This window comes from Carassius carassius, chromosome 3 (genome assembly GCF_963082965.1).
Source record: "Carassius carassius chromosome 3, fCarCar2.1, whole genome shotgun sequence".
Taxonomy (NCBI): domain Eukaryota; kingdom Metazoa; phylum Chordata; class Actinopteri; order Cypriniformes; family Cyprinidae; genus Carassius; species Carassius carassius.
Genome location: NC_081757.1, coordinates 5,472,127 through 5,489,869, shown reverse-complemented (window position 1 = coordinate 5,489,869; position 17,743 = coordinate 5,472,127). Strand labels below are relative to the sequence as shown.

Sequence of the window (17,743 nt, the reverse complement as noted above, 5' to 3'; positions counted from 1 at the left end):
TACACATTGAAAAAATGATTTTAGGTCAATGTACCGTTGCAATAAAAAAAAATAATCTAGTTACAATTCCTTGCACTCAGAAAGTTTGGCGTAACTTGCCTGGAATGGTACAAAGTCGTTAGTTGTGGTATGAAATAGTGATTACGAGCTCAAAAACCTGCCTGGAACGCAGCATCAGAACTAACGTTATAGCAACTGACTTGGATGAGGAAGAGGTTGCAAGAGCCAACATGTATGATGACCTGCAGCCGTGTAATTTCGAACCTGCCAGAAGTGAGAGGGCAAATGAGGAATTGCCAAGAACTGGTGTCCGTCAAAGCTTATTAAATGCATGGTCCAAAGAGAATGAGTGGAGAGTTGGTGAAGTGTCCTGGTGAGTTGCTATCGTTTAGCATCGCAGCAATGAGCACTGGAGCTAGTCTACGAGCAGCAGTGCACAATAACGACACACACACACACACACACACATATATATATATATATATATATATATATATATATATATATATATATATATAATTATTTTTTTTATTATTATTTTTTTTACTGTCATTGAATAAAGTGAAAAATCAACGTTTTCTTTATATCTAGTGGCAGTGATCATGACGTTAGTTCAGATAAGTACCGGTAACCTTTGTCATAGTGTCGTAGAACTGGTAAACTTTGTCTTTGTCATCTAGAAATAGAAGGCATCATGCTAGCTATATGGACGTTTCTGAGCGTTTATCTCTTCCTCCAGTGAAAATGTTGTTGCAAACGTAGCCGCGTGTGTGTCGCTGTGTTTGGCAGGTGCTTGTGTGGGCGGTGCTGTCCCATGGAAACTGCGCTGAAAAGCTTGTGCTGTAGGGAAATGAGTGCGTTTTGGTCGCTGTTGGTCGATATCTATCTATCTGTCTGTCTATCTATCTATATATATATATGTATTTATCTATAATCTGCGTTATCTGAATACTCTCGTCTACTACTTGTCTCTCTCTAGTAACTCTCAATGCTCTCAAGGCGGCTTTGGTAAATTCTCTCCCCAACGTGACGTGATGCAATGCATTATGGGGGAAAGGAGACCGCTGTAAGATTGTACCTACTTTTTCGTATTATATTCCGTTTTGTGATACCAAACAACATAAAATACAATGTATAACAGTTTAAATGTTTATTACCATCAAGCAAATTGCACAAATTCGTAAAAAAATTTACCCTGCAACACGGCCTTTAAAATACATAATGTAGGCAAATACAAAATAAACAATTTATGTACGTTATTACAAATGCCTACAAAGGGAGCCAGATGCCATGTAATTGCTGCTGTTACACTTACAGGAGAATCAAATCCTTGTTTAGGCTACTGACTAAACATATAATTCAAATAGTCACTTAATCTTTTTCTATTTTTGGCCACCTTTTTGCTATAGATAATTTACTTTATAATTTCTTCAACAAAAAACATGCATATCACAACCCTTACAAAAATAAACCATGGTTTTATCATAGTAAAACTGCTTAATTTCCTTTTGCATGATTTCTTAATGCTTGAGACTATAAAATAAATTAGAATTATAATAAAGTTATAGCCATAGGTAAATGTCGAGAGCTACAATTGTAATTTGAAAATAATACAATTTATTCATTTAGTTTTTTATTTGATTAAAGTTATTTTTTCACCCCTATAGTAGGTGTTTTTTTCATCATCATATTTGAGGAAGGGGGGCACAACAATACAATCCTGCTTATGGCACCCATTTGGCCAGCAGCGGCCCTGTGTACAATGTAATGTACAATGTAATGAATTTATCACTGCTGAGTCTGATTTGGCAGCAATTACAAGTGTACTGGGCAAATATCACGTCTACGATTTTCCATGAAATAACTGTTAAAATGGTGTGCTTGTGTAGTTGGTTAATAATGTCATCAAAATATGGATTACAAGACGATCACTATAATGATCAGAATAATTGTGGGAAAGAAAGGGCAGCTTTTTGGGAAGCTTTGGAACTTCATGTTATGGTATGTTCCATTTTACAAACACCTAATGAATCTCACTTGTGTAAGCTTAATTTGCATCTTCTAAATGATAATAAATTTATATGTGCATGAATGGTTAATGCGTCAATGTTCTGGTGCATTGTCATGTTGTAGGCTAGTGTTTGCAAGTCACAAGCTGAGGATTAGTGAGGATTTTTTATTTTATTTTTTTTCTGTTGTTTTGGCAAAAAATACGTAGGCTGTTAAATATAGATCTGTAATGTGAATTGTAAAACTTCTACAGTTTCATTTTAATCCATGTTCATTTTGACCACAAACAATGTTTTTTTTTTCTCTAATAATTAAGAAAATGTAAAGACATCCAGGCTTTGAACATCAGAAAGGCATTCAACAAGAGAGTAAAGGCATGTCAAAGAATGTTTCAATGCAAACTGTAATAGCCGTTACTGTTTATTATATGACCAAATCAAACTAAAATGATTATACAGCATATAATTATTTCGATTACATTTTGGAAGTTATTTACTTTGACTGGTTTTTCAATCATTACAATAGCTATAGTACAGCCCATTAATAACTACTTGAACAGAATTTATTCTGTTAATCGAAAATAACTGGCTCACTTAAATTACTCATAATTATGTTTTTAATGATTAATATGAGCAAATATACAACAATGTTTCACTATGGTCTTGATTTGTCAAACCCAAATATCATATGTCCTTAAAGCTGGTGTTTCTTTTCACTCTTTGAGCATTTTGGATGACGGGTGAAGACCAAAAGCTCACTTCCTCTTCCTTATACTACAAAAAAAAGAGCATTGCAGAAAAAATTATTTATATTTCCATATAATGATTATAGTGGTCATAATTGTTTTTTTTTAATCTGGAGAGTGACAAACCTCAGTTACTGACACATCATTATCAGTAGTCTGGATCGGCTTATATGTGCTTTCTGTTGCATTAATAGACTCTGTAATAAATGAGAAAATGGTCAGCCTTAAAATGAATTAAACAGCAATAGAAGCAAGAGATTATTTCACCTAAAAACACCTACCATGTATCCTCATCCAACACAGAAGAATACTGATGGTAGTATTTGATGTCAGGAGCACCGTAAGGACAATTACAAAGAGTAATTGTGTGTTCTGGTTATTGAAGTTGTCTAAATCATGATGAAAAAATATTTGATATATTTTAAGGAATGTATACACAAGTATGCAGAATGAACAATTTGGGAAGAAGTTGATTCTTCATATTAAAGATAAAAATGGAAGTGTTTTTATTCAAAGAAGTTTAGAATTTAGAACTGTACGGCTGAAAAGAGTTGTCTTGGCTAACCTAAGGTGTAGGATATGTTGAAATGCTCACACTTACAAGGATTGTGTGTAGAAATGTTTCCAAATAAAGCCTCCCCACATGTGGCCAGTGCACAGTAAATTCCCGTTTGTGAGGAACTGATCTTTTTCTTTGGGAGGTTGAAATCACAGGACGGTGAAAGACAGTCAGCTTCAGAGCTCCTCACGCATCCATCACTTGTGTTTCCATGAACATGAATGAATCCTGGAGGAGATTCGTCTGATCCATGTTTGAACCAGTAGAGATGATTTTCACCTCCACTGCTGACTATTTCATTTTGGATTAAACATTGTAGAGGCACGTTTACCTCTGATTTAACAAGTTCAGTCTTGGGAAGTTGTAGACTCGTGGGTTTGCTGATTTCTGCTCCTAGAATGGATGATGTTTTGAACAAATAACTTTTTTGTTTGTTTGTTTTTATTATAACATAATAATGACCACTCAAATGTTGTGAGCTCTTACTCACCTTTAATAACCAGACGAGTACCATTTCCAAAATTAATTATATTAGAGAAAGATGTAGCACAATAGTATGTGCCTGAATCTGATTGTAAGGCATTTACAATTGTCAGATTAAAACTGTCAGTCCCTCTTACAGCTTCAAAATGATTGCTGTTAAATTCATCATGAAATTGGCTTCTTGATGAATGGAGAAGTGAGGAAGCAATGAGACGTGGTTCTCCTCCAGTGACTTGCTTGTACCACAATGCCATACTTATTTGTTTTGTTTTAATTAAGTAGGGAAAAACCACATTATCTCCTTCATATGCTGATATAACTGTCTGCAGTTGTATAATGTCTCCATATAGTCCCACAACTGTAAAATAATTAACTTCACACATCAAACAACTAAAAAGAAATTATCTGAAACAACGTCAGAAAATGTTGAAATGTAATTATTGAAATATGCACTTACACACTTGAGTTAAGAGTAACACCATCACACAAAGTTGTTTACCCATTTTCTTCTTCTGGCTGAGAGGAGAAGCTCAACTAAATGTAGGTAAAGTTATATGACATACAGTACAGTTTGAAGTACGGCACTGTCACGTGATCCTGTTCATTTAGCGCTATCAGCCATTTCCTCGACCTGACACAGATCTACATACACCACACTTGAAACCACAGATTAGAATCATGCAGTATGCTAAAATAGAAACAAACATTTGATATGCATTTTTTTCTGGGTAAAGCATTCTTGTTTTTCAAGACAATTCAAATGAACATGTAAAGATTGGTTATATGAGTATTTTACACTTAGCACTGAATTATTTTCGATAATCAAGCTTCACAAAGAGCTTCCTTAGTCTAGGCCTTGTATAGTGACTAGTTTATTTAATAGAAGAAATTAATGATTCAGTGTCAAATAGTTACTATGTACAATTTTATTATGATCTGTTAATATCAGCTCTGTTTCATGGTCTGTTTTCCTTGATCATATCTGTCATGAAGGCCTCAGTTTTCCACCATATTATACCAACTTATATTTTCACCAGTTTTCTCAAATTTCCACCTTGGATTTTTTTGAAAAAATATATTTGAAATTCTCACAATATACATTTACCAAGATCAGAGAGTTTATACTAAACTGATCTCTGTCTAGAAACTACACATCTGGCATTGATATAAACTAAATATATACCTGCAAACCTAGAAATGTAACTAAGGTCATGTAGCGTCATGTAGCCCATTGCCCTGAATGTATAGCCTCTGCTGCCACCATGTGGATGTTTGATGCTGATTCTGTTATTTTTGTTAGTTTAGTTAGACAATTTACTTTTCTAATTTTGAATGCTGATTAGGACTGTTTCTTTTCAAACTGATATGTACTAACACAGTCATTTACTGTTTTTATTTATAGACACTTTAATATGAACAAGCATGTGTGCATTGAGAAAGTAATGCGTGTTTCTAGTAGAATGGGACTAAAGGTCATCCTAAAGGATAATGTTATTTTTTTGTTTCTAAATATAAACGATCCTCAAAAAAAAAAATATATAAATAAATAAATAAATATATATATATATATATATATATATATATATATATATATATATATATATAGTACATTTATTGATTATGCATGTGAGAGAAAAAAAATTCTAAAATGAGACTGTTTTCATTACAATCATATAAATATAATGGCAGTGAGGAAGGAGGTTTTTTTTTCTTCTTCTTTTTTTTTAATAATTGCAGCAATAGTAAAATACTGCACCATATTAGCAAAATATTGTACCATGACAATGTTATTTAATGTGTTGAGGAAAGTGATTTCTGTACAATAGCGGGTCATTGGAAAGTCTGAGCAGAATGTACAGTATGACATTTTTTGTAACAAATATTTTTTATCAAATTGTCGTTACTTTGTATAGTGTGCTTTTTTGTCACTACACTAATGCCAGAAAAAAAAAAAGATTTTCTTAAGTAAGATTAATTGTTGGTAAATCAGAACATGTAAGCAAACATTTTGACAGAGCAATAGAAATAAATTAATGAAAAAATGTAACATAAAATAGTTTTCAGCTTTGTTGTTGGCATGATAAACCAGAATACAGTGTGTCCTCAGGATGGCTCTCCCTCTTCATTCTTGTGTGTTTGGTGGAGGTTAGTACAGTAGCGTAAGTAATTTCCCTGTTCTAAAAAAAAAAAACAAAAAAAAAAAAAGACTTATTAAACCGTTTATCATATTACTTATTATGTATGCTTCTCAGTGGCTTTAAGTCTGTTTCTTTTCTTTTTTTAGTATTACCATCGACACATTATCATCCTCATTGGTAGTTTGTATCTGTTGAGACATTATCCCTGTTTAAATAGAGATGTAACAGTTTGAGAATTTATTTTTAAAAGAGAATGGTCATTGCTCATACTTGGCTTAAAAATAAGATAATATTACAGTACTGTATATTAGATTAGGGACAAAAATGTAATTACATTCATACAAATACTTACCACTTTTCCTCAAACAACAAAGTAGGATATTGATGGTAAAACTTATTGACAGTAGTGCTGCAAGGCCGATTTGAATGTAAAATAGTATGCTCTGATTCTCAAAGTTTTCTAAAAAAAAAAAAAGATACATTAATGGTACTTTGGAAAATGTCCAAATACAACAAATATATATATATATATATATATATATATATATATATATATATATATATATATATATATATATATATATATATATATATATATATATATATATATATATATATATATATATATATATATATATATATATATATATATTCATCTGTTGTGCAAATACATCTTTACAACATTACATTTAACCAGAATTGCAGTTTCTATGTTTTTTCGTTTATAGTTATAATCTCTGTTTAGTCAGTACTGTCATCTGAAAGGGTGGGAATCTTCACTGGTTCCACGATTCAATTCAATTACGATTATAATGTCAATGATTCCATTCAAACCAGTATCATGAAGCGTCACATTCTCAATTTTCGATATTACACTATAACTCCGCGTGAATATTTTACTTACTTTTTTTGTGAAATTATATAAGGAGGCTAATTTTAAAAATAAGTGTTCTTTAAGTGGAATATCCGACAGTTTACAGACAATCATAGTTATGGGTTTTTCTTTTTTCCTCAGCATTGATGCTGTTTGATTATTACTGATGAGATCACGGAGAGTGGCAGCTTTAGCAGGCTGCATTCACACCGATTCTCACTAATGTACAGTATAGTTCTATTTCAGTACATCAATACATCAGATTTGTTGTCCTGTTCTGAAAACATAACTGACAATGTTTCCATCAGTTTCGTATAAAAGTATTTGGTGATGCAAGTGCATTTAATCGCAGCCGTCAAATACTGAAATAACGGCGGGTGGAAGCACACACTGTCAGGCAATGCGCAAATATCTCACAGCGCATATTCTGTGAAGTGAAGACCGCTGCAATGGTCTCTAGGTCACACAAGTGCCATTAACGGGGGAAAACCATGCTCGTGATCGATTCAGAATCGTTAAAGAGAGAATCGCGATGCATCGAAGAATCTATTTCTTTTCTCCCACCCCTAATATATATATGAAGGGTTCAGGTGCAAAAGCCTCTAAGTGCTGTATGAAATGTTCATCTAAAATTAGTAATTTTTTCAGGCTCCTATGTTTAGGTTCATTACATTTATTCTAATGGCAATATATAGATCCTTTTCTATGCAATAAAGTGAAATAATTAAAAACAAATGTAGGAGCCTGATAACATTTTCAAATTTTAAATTTTTTAATTTTAGAAGAACATTTCAGACAGCACTTAGAGGCCTTTGCATCTGAACTCTTCATATAATTATATGTAATATTCATGATTAGTCACATTGTCAATTTTGTATTAAAATTTTAATTGGTGACCAGAATTAATATTACATTTGAATTTTTATTCAGCATAGTAGAAGTATATACATTTAAAGGTGACTTGAATTTATAATATTTACTTATCTGTTTTGTAATTATTTATTTTTTGCACTACATTATTGCAAGACAATATTGTCTGCTGTACAACTCTGCGTGTTTTAAAAAAACGCTTTTTATAAATACAAGTACAAAGACATAATAAAATGCTCACACTTACCAGGATTGTGTTTATAAACATTTCCAAATAAAGCCTCCCCACATGTGGCCAGTGCACAGTAAATTCCCATTTGTGAGGGACTGATCTTTTTCTTTGGGAGGTTGAATTCACAGGACGGTGAAAGACAGTCAGCTTCAGAGCTCCTCACGCATCCATCACTTGTGTTTCCATGAACATGAATGAATCCTGGATGAGATTCGTCTGATCCATGTTTGAACCAGTAGAGATAATTTTCACCTCCCCTGCTGACTATTTCATTTTGGATTGAACATTGCAGATAATTATTTACCCCTGGTTTAACTAATTCAATCTTGGGCAATTTTAAACTCATGGGTTTGCTGATTTCTGCTCCTAGAAATGGATGATGTTTTGCATAAATAGCTGTTTTTCCAACATCATCATTATAAACACTTTAACATGAAGGTGACATGCACTGACTCACCTTTAATAACCAGACGAGTAGCATTTCCAAATTCAATTATATTAGAGAAAGATGTAGCACAATAGTATGTGCCTGAATCTGATTGTAAGGCATTTACAATTGTCAGATTAAAACTGTCAGTCCCTCTTACAGCTTCAAAATGATTGCTGTTAAATTCATCATGAAATTGGCTTCTTGATGAATGGAGAAGTGAGGAAGCAATGAGACGTGGTTCTCCTCCAGTGACTTGCTTGTACCACAATGCCATACTTATTTGTTTTGTTTTAATGAAGCAGGACAAAACCACCGGATCTCCATCATGAACTGATACAACTGGGTGAAGTTGTACAATGTTTCCATATATTGCCTTAACTGCTAAAAGATTGTAAACCATGCATAAATTCTGATGATCCTTACAAAAGCACCATTATTTGTTACATTTATGTCAATATTATTGAAATGAAACTTACAGATTTCATACAAGAAGAAGATCATCACACAAACTCGTCTGTCCATTTTATCGCCATCCAGATCATTCTGTGCTCAGGCTAAAAAAAGAATCTCACACAAAGTTAACTGTTATGTACACTTATATCTTAAGATCACATGGTTCTGTTTGTCAGCAAATCATCACCCATTTCCTGAACTTGACACAGTTTTATGTGCAGTGCTTCCAACCCACACATTAGTTCTGTAGGCAAAAAAGATTGATCCATGGATGAAGTCTTTACCTTTTTCCCCCCAAAAAAGTGAATTTTATTTGTATGTTGTTTTCAACCTCAAATTATTAAAAAGCATAAATTAAAATTATTATTTATTTTAATCTCATCTTCAAGTATCCACATTTGACTATTAAATATAGCATATAAGTGCATATATGGAAAAATAAAGTTAAATTGGGCAAGATTTAATTGTCATGCTCTACCAAATGTTTATTATTATTATTATTATTTTAATATTAGTTGTTTGATTCAGGCCATATGTAGAATAAACCTGACACAGAAAAACCCTGTCCATGGTCCTGAAATTACACAACTTTTGGATGTTGTGCTGATTTGTGAAAACAATAAGCAATATCATATTTTGATGCACCATATTTAGTGTTCTTATTAATAAATTAAATGTGAAATTATAATGCATCATATTTGATTAGCTTCTATGAATGGGCCAATGTTTATATTGCCGTCATCGCCTGCATCATTCTGCAGTAGTACTAATCACTAATAAACATAATTTGTATATATTTAAATAGAGTTTATTACATTTTCTGTTATTTTAAAACATTTAATGAGTCTGTGGTTTGAATCTGTTTTATTACTTAACTTCGCTATCGATGAACCACAACCTAAAGGTGAACTATGTGATTTTTTTTTTCAATGTTAAAGTACTTTTTAAAATACTTGTAGCATGATAAATATGTTTAAATCTCTTTTAATGGTTCATGTTGAGACAAGGTAAAGCAACTTTAAGTTTAAGAGACATTAAGCTATTAATGGGTTATATATTAAACACTGTGGCTCTGTGGTGCTATCAACTTTGCTGTGTTTTGTTGTTGTTTTGTTTTTGTTTTTTGTTTGTTTTTTGTATTATGATGTAGCTCGAAACAGCAATGTTGGCTTAACCGATTGTGTGAGTTTAAGGTGGGACTACATGAAACCATATGAGAGTTATTTTTGCAATTTAATTTGAGAATTACATATTGTACTTCATCATTAAATTAAAACCCTTTACACATATGAAAATTTGTGCAATTCATGTCTGTTTTTGGCCTGCCATCACGTTTATCTAAACTATAATTTACACAAACAATGAGCTAATAATCATGCACATCAGAAGCTGAGGTTCAACATTTGTGTGTATGAGCAGGCTAATATGTATTTTTGAAAGCTTGAGCAGTGTCCTATGATTGGTGTTTTTGTTTTTTTTTTAATCTGGAGCAGTGTCCTGTGAGAACAAATGTAACACTTTAAATCAAAAGTCTTTGTAGTTTAGTCTCACTCTTTCACAAGTGATAGTGATGCACTAAATGTAAGCAACTGTAAATGCATGTGACTGCTTTTGACACCTTTTTTTTAGCAACATCAGACACTGTGTGGAAATTTTTGACCACTAAGATTGAGATCTAAAGAAGCCTGAAGGCTGATCTTTCCATTCTGTTTTCACTTTCATGCACTGACCACAAATGCAACACAGTGACTGACAGTCTGCACTGTGACTTCATAAATGAGGTTGCTGATCTGTCTGCTCTGTTTTCCACTGTAATGCTAAATAACACATAATATTAATAATAATTATGATCAAGGATGGGCAAATATATCAAATATCAAATATATGTATTTGAAATACTGCCCATGACCGATTATGCTAATAATAATACAATATAACACCATTATGCATTTGTAAGATGTTATATATATACATGCATTTATATTAACTATATTTAATATTCAAATTTGATTTTATTTTATTTGCATTTTACGATACATATCATTGCAAAGCAGCTTTTTAGAAAAGTTATATTTCTATAATATTTAGTAGTAGAGATCAGTGGTGACTCAGTTTATGTTAATATAGCAGAAATGTAAGGAAAAATCAATTATAGGCGTAATCGAAAAGACAACGAACACTATTAACAACAATTATTATGATGCAATCAAACTTATAGCAAAATTTGGTAGTTCTGTACAGGGGCGTCGGACTGGGGTTAAAACCAGTACTGATTACCAGGGCCCCAAAGGAAGAGAGGGCCCTTGAAAAGTCTGGAATATATTTTATTTTACCTGGATATTTTCATGGGGGGGGGGGGGGGGGGGGGATCTTGTGCAACGCCCCTGGTTCTGTATGTTTTTTCAGGGTTGGCATCATCTGAGGTTCTCTCATTTATATATTACCTCTGTGAAGATGCTTAAAGAAGCATACACAGATCAAAATATTATATTTAGAAATGTACATATATTTAATGAAGTAACTTCCATTGTTAATGGGGTGATAAAATTGAAACGGTCTTGTCTTTTTTCCATTACTATATAAAGTAGAACCTATTACTATTAAAGTGGCAAACAATGAAAAAAATAAAAATAAATAACTACCACAAAAACCATGGTACCCTTAAAATCATTTTTATGTCTGTTGTGTCATATTCTAGCTTGGATGGTGTTAGTTTGCTATTCTTGCTCAGTTCTTCCTGTTTTCAGCAGCAGGGGGAGCAGGATAAGTGAAAAATATTAACATTTACATTAATATTTAATTTATGAAGAGAGATTAATTGTATGCACTGAACATATTTTATTATGTATTAATTTAACCCTTATGATGTGCTAGAAAACCTTTCCTGAAGTTGGTTTTCTGTTTACACAGTCCCAGCTTGTATATGACATTTTATCTTGGATTCAATATTTTTGCCAGCTTCGTTTATTTTTTTATTTCTTTTCATTAGCAATTGTATTCCTTTTTGGAATTGATTGCTCATAGGGTTTATTGATCTGATCTTATGCACAATAGTTTTTGAGTACAAATAAACATCATGGTGAATAATTTTGGCAAAATTCACATAAAAAAATGCATGGCCTACAACCAATTGTGCTAATTTAATTAAATTAAATTTTGGTGCTAACTTTTGCTAAGTGAAAGAAAACAAGCTGACAAAAAAACTCAAATACATAATTTGTGGTTTAACGTATATAAAGGAAATATGTGTATATATATATATATATATATATATATATATATATATATATATATATATATATACACTGGGGGCACACATGAAGATTTAGTGATATGTAACAAGTAAAACTGTCCAGTAAGATCTCAGAAATTTCTTGTTATTCTTGATTTTGGTGAGCTATTTGTGATTTTGCTAATGGAAAGGGATGTGAAGACAAAGGTTGGCGTAAGTGTTTTTGTGGTTTTGAAGCAGCAAGTGAAAGAAAAATAAATGGGTCTTGTGTTGTGGGTGGAAACTACTTGATGCATGTTCATGCTCACACTGAGAGCAAAGGTGTTGATCCATTTTTACTTTGTTTATTTTTAAGGTGTTTTATTTGTATAATTTATATATGTATTTATTTATTTATATTTATTTATTTTATTTTATTTGTAACATACTATAATTGTAATGTGCACACATGTATGTGTGTAGTTTTATTTCACATGGACAATTCAAAATAACATTACAGCAGCAGTTGCTCTATTTACTTCTAGCACAAAAATAAGAACAAACCCAAATTCAACACACAGTAATACAAAATATGTGTAAAAAAAAATAGAAATAACCAATTGTATAAAATAATTGTACCCTAAATAAAATAAATAATGTCCTCAAGATTTATTCTGTTTAGGCCAGAAGGATTCTGGATTAATCAAATGATGTATTTTGATCTAAGTTGTAAGCATACAGTACAAGATACAACGCTGATCCGCTGATGTTCACCTCAGCAGTTTCTACTCAACACTAAACAGTTTCATCCTGTTACTCACTCAGCAGGATATGATGTCATTCTCTCACTCAGCCCTTCTTTTAGTTTGACTCACATGTTTAACCTTACCAGATTTCATTAGATTTTTCGAACTTTTCTTCTGGTCTTGAAATGAAGAGATTTTCCTGGTGGGAGTCATGTTTTCTTCTGTATCTGTATTCTGTATCTGAGTGAGGAGGGAGAGAATAGGCTGAGGAGGTGTTAAATAGACCAAAAGTTACTGTGAACAGTCTTATGCACATTGAATGGAAGAAGACTGTCTAAAACTCTTTTGCCTATTTTGAGCAACTGATTAAAATCTTACCACAGAACAGGTGTGTAAACTGGACTAACTTTCTGTGGCATGACGTTGAGGTGTGTGGTGTCGATCTTATCAAACTTTAATCAGATCCTGTCACCATTCACATGATAAAATAAATTAAATCTAGCAAAAATTTGTGTTTTTATCACTAATCATGTTGCAATGGTGTCTGAAAATAAAATACACAGAGCATGGGGGTCTATTTCTGTTTTTATGAAAGAAAGAAAAAATAAGACAAACATGCCATATTGCTCAAATTACAGTTTATTCACATACATTACACCAATACTAAAGCACATCAAGCATGATATAGATGTCTGTGGTTGTTTACAGAATAAAGAGATTGACTGTAAACATTTCAGTTTCATATTTATTCAGAACATAACATAAGAATTATGATTTATCACATGGTATTCAAAATGGCTCTGGTTAGCAAAAAACTGAGCAAATATATGCATATACAGTATTAAACTACTAAAATGTTTATTTATTTATTTCAATCCAGAGTATTGTTTATGTCTTTGCCTCTCCTCTCGCAGCTGTCTTTTGCTTTGGTTTGTAAATTTTAAGGCAACATAATTCAAATCACAGGTCTGGGGAACTAAAATATAAAAATATCCATTAAGAAATACATTGTCTACACCAGCTTTGTCAAAATACTTCACTTTTAACCGTTGCACTTGACACTATATCCTCTGTAGCATGAACATGTTGCCTGTTATAAGATAAAATATCATATAATTTTTAGTGCTTCAAAGGGACATTGATAGTTTCCTGTGCATATGAAAAGGACTTATGCTAATTTTATCTGAATAATATAAAAAAGCATTTTTTCATCTTAATATATATCTTCATGTATTTTATATGATGTATTTAATACATAAATACATTAAAGTCAGTTAGCTGTTACCTTTCGTCTTTTTCATGCATAGTAGAATATTACTGATGAAGCTTATGGTCAGCAGTGCTGCAAGGCGAATTAGAATGTAAATATTCATTTGTTGGCTTTCATGTTCATGCACCACATGCTGTGCCCTGGAACTACATGCAGCAAGCAATTAAACAAGCATGCAATTTGCATCAACAATTATATGTTTAATTTCAATAACGTTTTAAGCACTCTACAGTATTCTGTGTTATATACAGTGTAACGTCAAAAATAGAAAAGTTTTGTCTTCTCATTGTTCAGTTTAAGTTATAAGTCAGCATACTGTAAGTACATAAATTATAAGTTGTATTTAACACACTTGCTGTCAGAAGCCAGGTTTTCACTATTAAAACCTACATGTGACCAGAGCACAGTACTAAGTCCCAGCATCAGAAGCGTTGATGTTTCTCATTGAGAGACTGTAGATTCAGCTCTAGGTAGGAGAAACAGTCACTGAGCTGTTTTAACAACTTCGTTGAGTGTAAATAATTCCTGTGTATGACTTTCTTCTTTCAGAGGAATTCAGTTGGAATTATTAAAAAAATTGTCTTTGATCTTTCAAGCTGTTGGATGCAACTCAGTGGGTTTTGCACTCCATCGGTCAATCAGAAGTTTAATAAAAAGGTCATCCATTTTAAAAAAAAGTGTCTGACATGACTTCGGTGGGTGAACAAAGGCCCCCTGTAGCAAATAAATGTGTTTTTGTTAGAAAAATATCCATAATCAAAATGTAATAAGCACTTTAATCTAGCTTTAAAGACACTTTAAATGTCTGTCTGTTTTTCTCTGTTTGTGATGCCTCACTGCCATCATCTGGTAGCTTATAATAGTTTTATGTCACGTTGTCACATGACCTCATCATATTGTATGTTTCAGAAAATTGTGTCCAGTTGTCATCTCGGAAAATTAAAATAGTTAAAAAATGTTTTAAACCATCTAGTCAATATGAATCAAAATGGACAATTTTTTTATTGCAAGATTCATCAGTGCACATAATTACGAAGAAAAAATCATTTAACCTTTCCCTTTTTCAGCATTAACAATCTCTTTTATTTTTCAAGCCTTTCCCTGCAACTAAAAACCAACATGTTTCTCCCACTTTTTCTAACACTTTTCTCGATTTGTGAAATCAAGTCCCATCCTGATTTTTCCCCCACATTGAATATTCTGTTTCACTCAAAACACATTCTGTTGAATTTTTTGTCTGATCAAGTATTGAGTAAAGAAATATATGTTTAAATATTATATTTGATATTTGTACCATATTCCTTAAACTAAAAATGGAAGGTCAAATCGAGTGCATTGTATTGTGGGATTCACTATTCAACACGACATGCTCTGTCATAGAGGAAGTAACTATATTGTGTTAAAGATGAATGACCAAATTAGAAGTTTGACCTAAATCTAATTAGCCAAAGTTAAAAGGTTTATTGTCTGTGTACAATAATGAACATAGTACTTTCACACTTGCAGGATGTGGTTATGCTTTTATAGAATTTCACACGTCGTCTCCCAGAAGGGTTTATAAACATTTAACACATTGCAAAATAAGCACAGACGTGCATAGGCAGATTTGATCTTAATCTCAATATGGAATATTATGGTAAGTTTTGACAGTCAGCAGCAATAAGTTTCAAATCTCATCTCCTCTAAGGTCCTTTTTCTCTGACCTCTTTTTGTGGAAAGGTTCAGGACAGCATCAGTGTTGCGGTACTAGAATAAAGAATTAGAACAATTAAAACATTTTTAGCACTCTATTACCCCATTTAATCCCACCGGTCAAAATAGTGACCTTAAAAAAAAGGTTGTTATTGAAAATTATACTAAAATGTTGCAGATGTTGTAATACTGGTAGCACTAATATAATGCCCTGGAGGGCGAGTGCACTGCAGAGTTTATCTCCAACCCTGATCAAACACACCTGAGCCTTTTAATCAATGTCTTTGGGATCATAAGAAATCACATTGTATCGTCATTAGTAATCTGGATTTGTTGAGCCGATCTATCTGTTAGAAGTAAAATGATAATAATAAAAATGCTTAAACTGAAAGATTGCAAAAATGAAAAAGAAACTGGGTCTTACCTTTTTTTTCTCAGTGTTATACAGAGTAAAATATTGACTGTAAAACTAACTGTACACAGTACTGCAAGGACAATTAAAATAAAATACTGCATCCTCTCACTATTAAATTCATCTGAAAAACATAAAAAATGATGCAAGTTTTTGAATTTTGGGTGTGGGTTCAACAAATATTTTGTCAAATTAAATCAAATCCAAATAAAACTTCATCACAAGTGACCACAGCACAGTAGTATAGACCAGCATCAGAGAGACCAACATTCATTTGGTGAGGTTGCACAGACAGCTCTGTGTAGTAAAGGAGGCTACAGAGTTCTTTCCACACTCATTTTTTCATGTCTCCATGAGTATAAACCATTCCTGGATGGATTGTGTCTGAACTTTGTCTGTACCAGTAGACTAGTTGTACTCCTTTCTCACACATCTTTGCCTCAACTGTGCACTGCAGAGTCATATTGCTTCCTGGCTTCACAACACCAAGCACAGGCTGTTGAATAACAACAGGTTTGATTTCTGCATCTATAATGAAAAAAAAAAAAAAATAATAATAATAATTAACACTGACAATAAATCGTCCATCCTTTATAAGTTTAAATATCATAACCCTCACCTTTAACCAGCAAAACACTTCCAGTGCTGAAGGAAATAATATTAGCATAGATAGTGCCACAGAAATATGTGCCTGAATCAGATTTGAAGGTCCCCAGGATGGTTAAATTAAAGTTATCATCTTTTCGCACTGCATGAAAATGATTTTCTTCAAAGTCAGGAGAAAATTAATTTGGTTGAGAGTAGTGATATGATGACACTATTGGGACAGATTTCTCCTCAAGAACCTGTTTCAGAGTGCTCAGTGGGACTGAACATTTAAAATAAGACAAGGTAACAATACATTGCCTCCCTCTTTACGCGTTACCCCTTGTAAGGCCATCTTGACCTTCGACTCGACCTCCCATACGAGTGCTGAGACCACTAATTTCTCAGGTAAAATACACTCGGGAGTCACCGGGCGGGCGGAGGGATCAAAAAGATGTAATAAAGAATCGGGTTTGACATTTTTGGAACCCGGGCGGTACGATAAAGTAAAATCAAAGCGACCGAATAAAAGTGCCTACCGAGCCTGCCTGGAATTGAGTCTTTTGGCAGTTCTAATGTATTCTAAATTCTTATGATCGGTCCAAACAATGAAAGGTACCCCTGAGCCTTCCAGCCAGTGACGCCACTCCTCTAAAGCTAATTTGACTGTCTTCTCTTCCATGTCTGTTGTGAGAGAGAGTTCAAAACAAAGTAGTTTGTGCTATCCGGTTCGCAAACGAATCATTCGATCTAACCGGATCTTTTTGAACCAGTTCACCAAATCGAACTGAATCATTTTAAATGGTTCACGCCTTCAATACGCATTAATCCACAAATGACTTAAGCTGTTAACTTTTTTAATGTGGCTGACACTCCCTCTGAGTTAAAACAAACCAATAACCCGGAGTAATTCATGTACTCAAACAGTACACTGACTGAACTGCTATGAAGAGAGAACTGAAGATGAACACCGAGCCGTTTCATGACTATGAAAATTGTAGATTCACACTGAAGGCATCAAAGGATATTTGAT

General features: G+C 32.9%; 2 protein-coding genes and 1 pseudogene across 2 annotated transcripts; all 3 read right to left on the bottom strand.

Annotated features, from left to right (window-relative positions):
• Positions 1-2,409: 2,409 nt before the first annotated feature.
• Positions 2,410-4,953, bottom strand: LOC132113763 (uncharacterized). The gene is made up of 6 exons (XM_059521742.1): positions 4,255-4,953; positions 3,805-4,155; positions 3,357-3,707; positions 3,037-3,144; positions 2,882-2,952; positions 2,410-2,783 (listed from the first exon to the last, which is right to left on the bottom strand). The coding sequence occupies exons 1-6, from the start codon at positions 4,298-4,300 to the stop codon at positions 2,694-2,696; spliced, it is 1,017 nt and encodes a 338-aa protein (XP_059377725.1). The 5' UTR covers positions 4,301-4,953; the 3' UTR covers positions 2,410-2,693.
• A 797-nt stretch (positions 4,954-5,750) lies between these two features.
• LOC132113768 (uncharacterized) lies at positions 5,751-8,889 on the bottom strand. The gene is made up of 6 exons (XM_059521756.1): positions 8,818-8,889; positions 8,369-8,719; positions 7,927-8,277; positions 6,288-6,395; positions 6,088-6,140; positions 5,751-5,974 (listed from the first exon to the last, which is right to left on the bottom strand). Exons 1-6 carry the CDS (start codon positions 8,861-8,863, stop codon positions 5,858-5,860), a joined length of 1,026 nt encoding a protein of 341 aa, XP_059377739.1. The 5' UTR covers positions 8,864-8,889; the 3' UTR covers positions 5,751-5,857.
• Positions 8,890-16,312: 7,423 nt separating this feature from the next.
• On the bottom strand, positions 16,313-17,065 carry LOC132128615 (uncharacterized; annotated as a pseudogene).
• Between the last annotated feature and the right edge of the window lie 678 nt (positions 17,066-17,743).

What these genes read in the sequence shown, in the direction of transcription:
- LOC132113768 (XM_059521756.1), bottom strand. Translation starts at nt 8,863, where the DNA reads ATGGACAGACGAGTTTGTGTGATGATCTTCTTCTTGTATGAAATCT. An exon ending in TACTCGTCTGGTTATTAAAG is followed by an intron (nt 8,278 to 8,368) that starts GTGAGTCAGTGC and finishes ATCCATTTCTAG; the next exon opens with GAGCAGAAATCAGCAAACCC. An exon ending in AGGATGATAATGTGTCGATG is followed by an intron (nt 5,975 to 6,087) that starts GTAATACTAAAA and finishes TTTTTTTTTTAG; the next exon opens with AACAGGGAAATTACTTACGC.
- LOC132113763 (XM_059521742.1), bottom strand. Translation starts at nt 4,300, where the DNA reads ATGGGTAAACAACTTTGTGTGATGGTGTTACTCTTAACTCAAGTGT. An exon ending in TACTCGTCTGGTTATTAAAG is followed by an intron (nt 3,708 to 3,804) that starts GTGAGTAAGAGC and finishes CATCCATTCTAG; the next exon opens with GAGCAGAAATCAGCAAACCC. An exon ending in GTGTTGGATGAGGATACATG is followed by an intron (nt 2,953 to 3,036) that starts GTAGGTGTTTTT and finishes CATTTATTACAG; the next exon opens with AGTCTATTAATGCAACAGAA.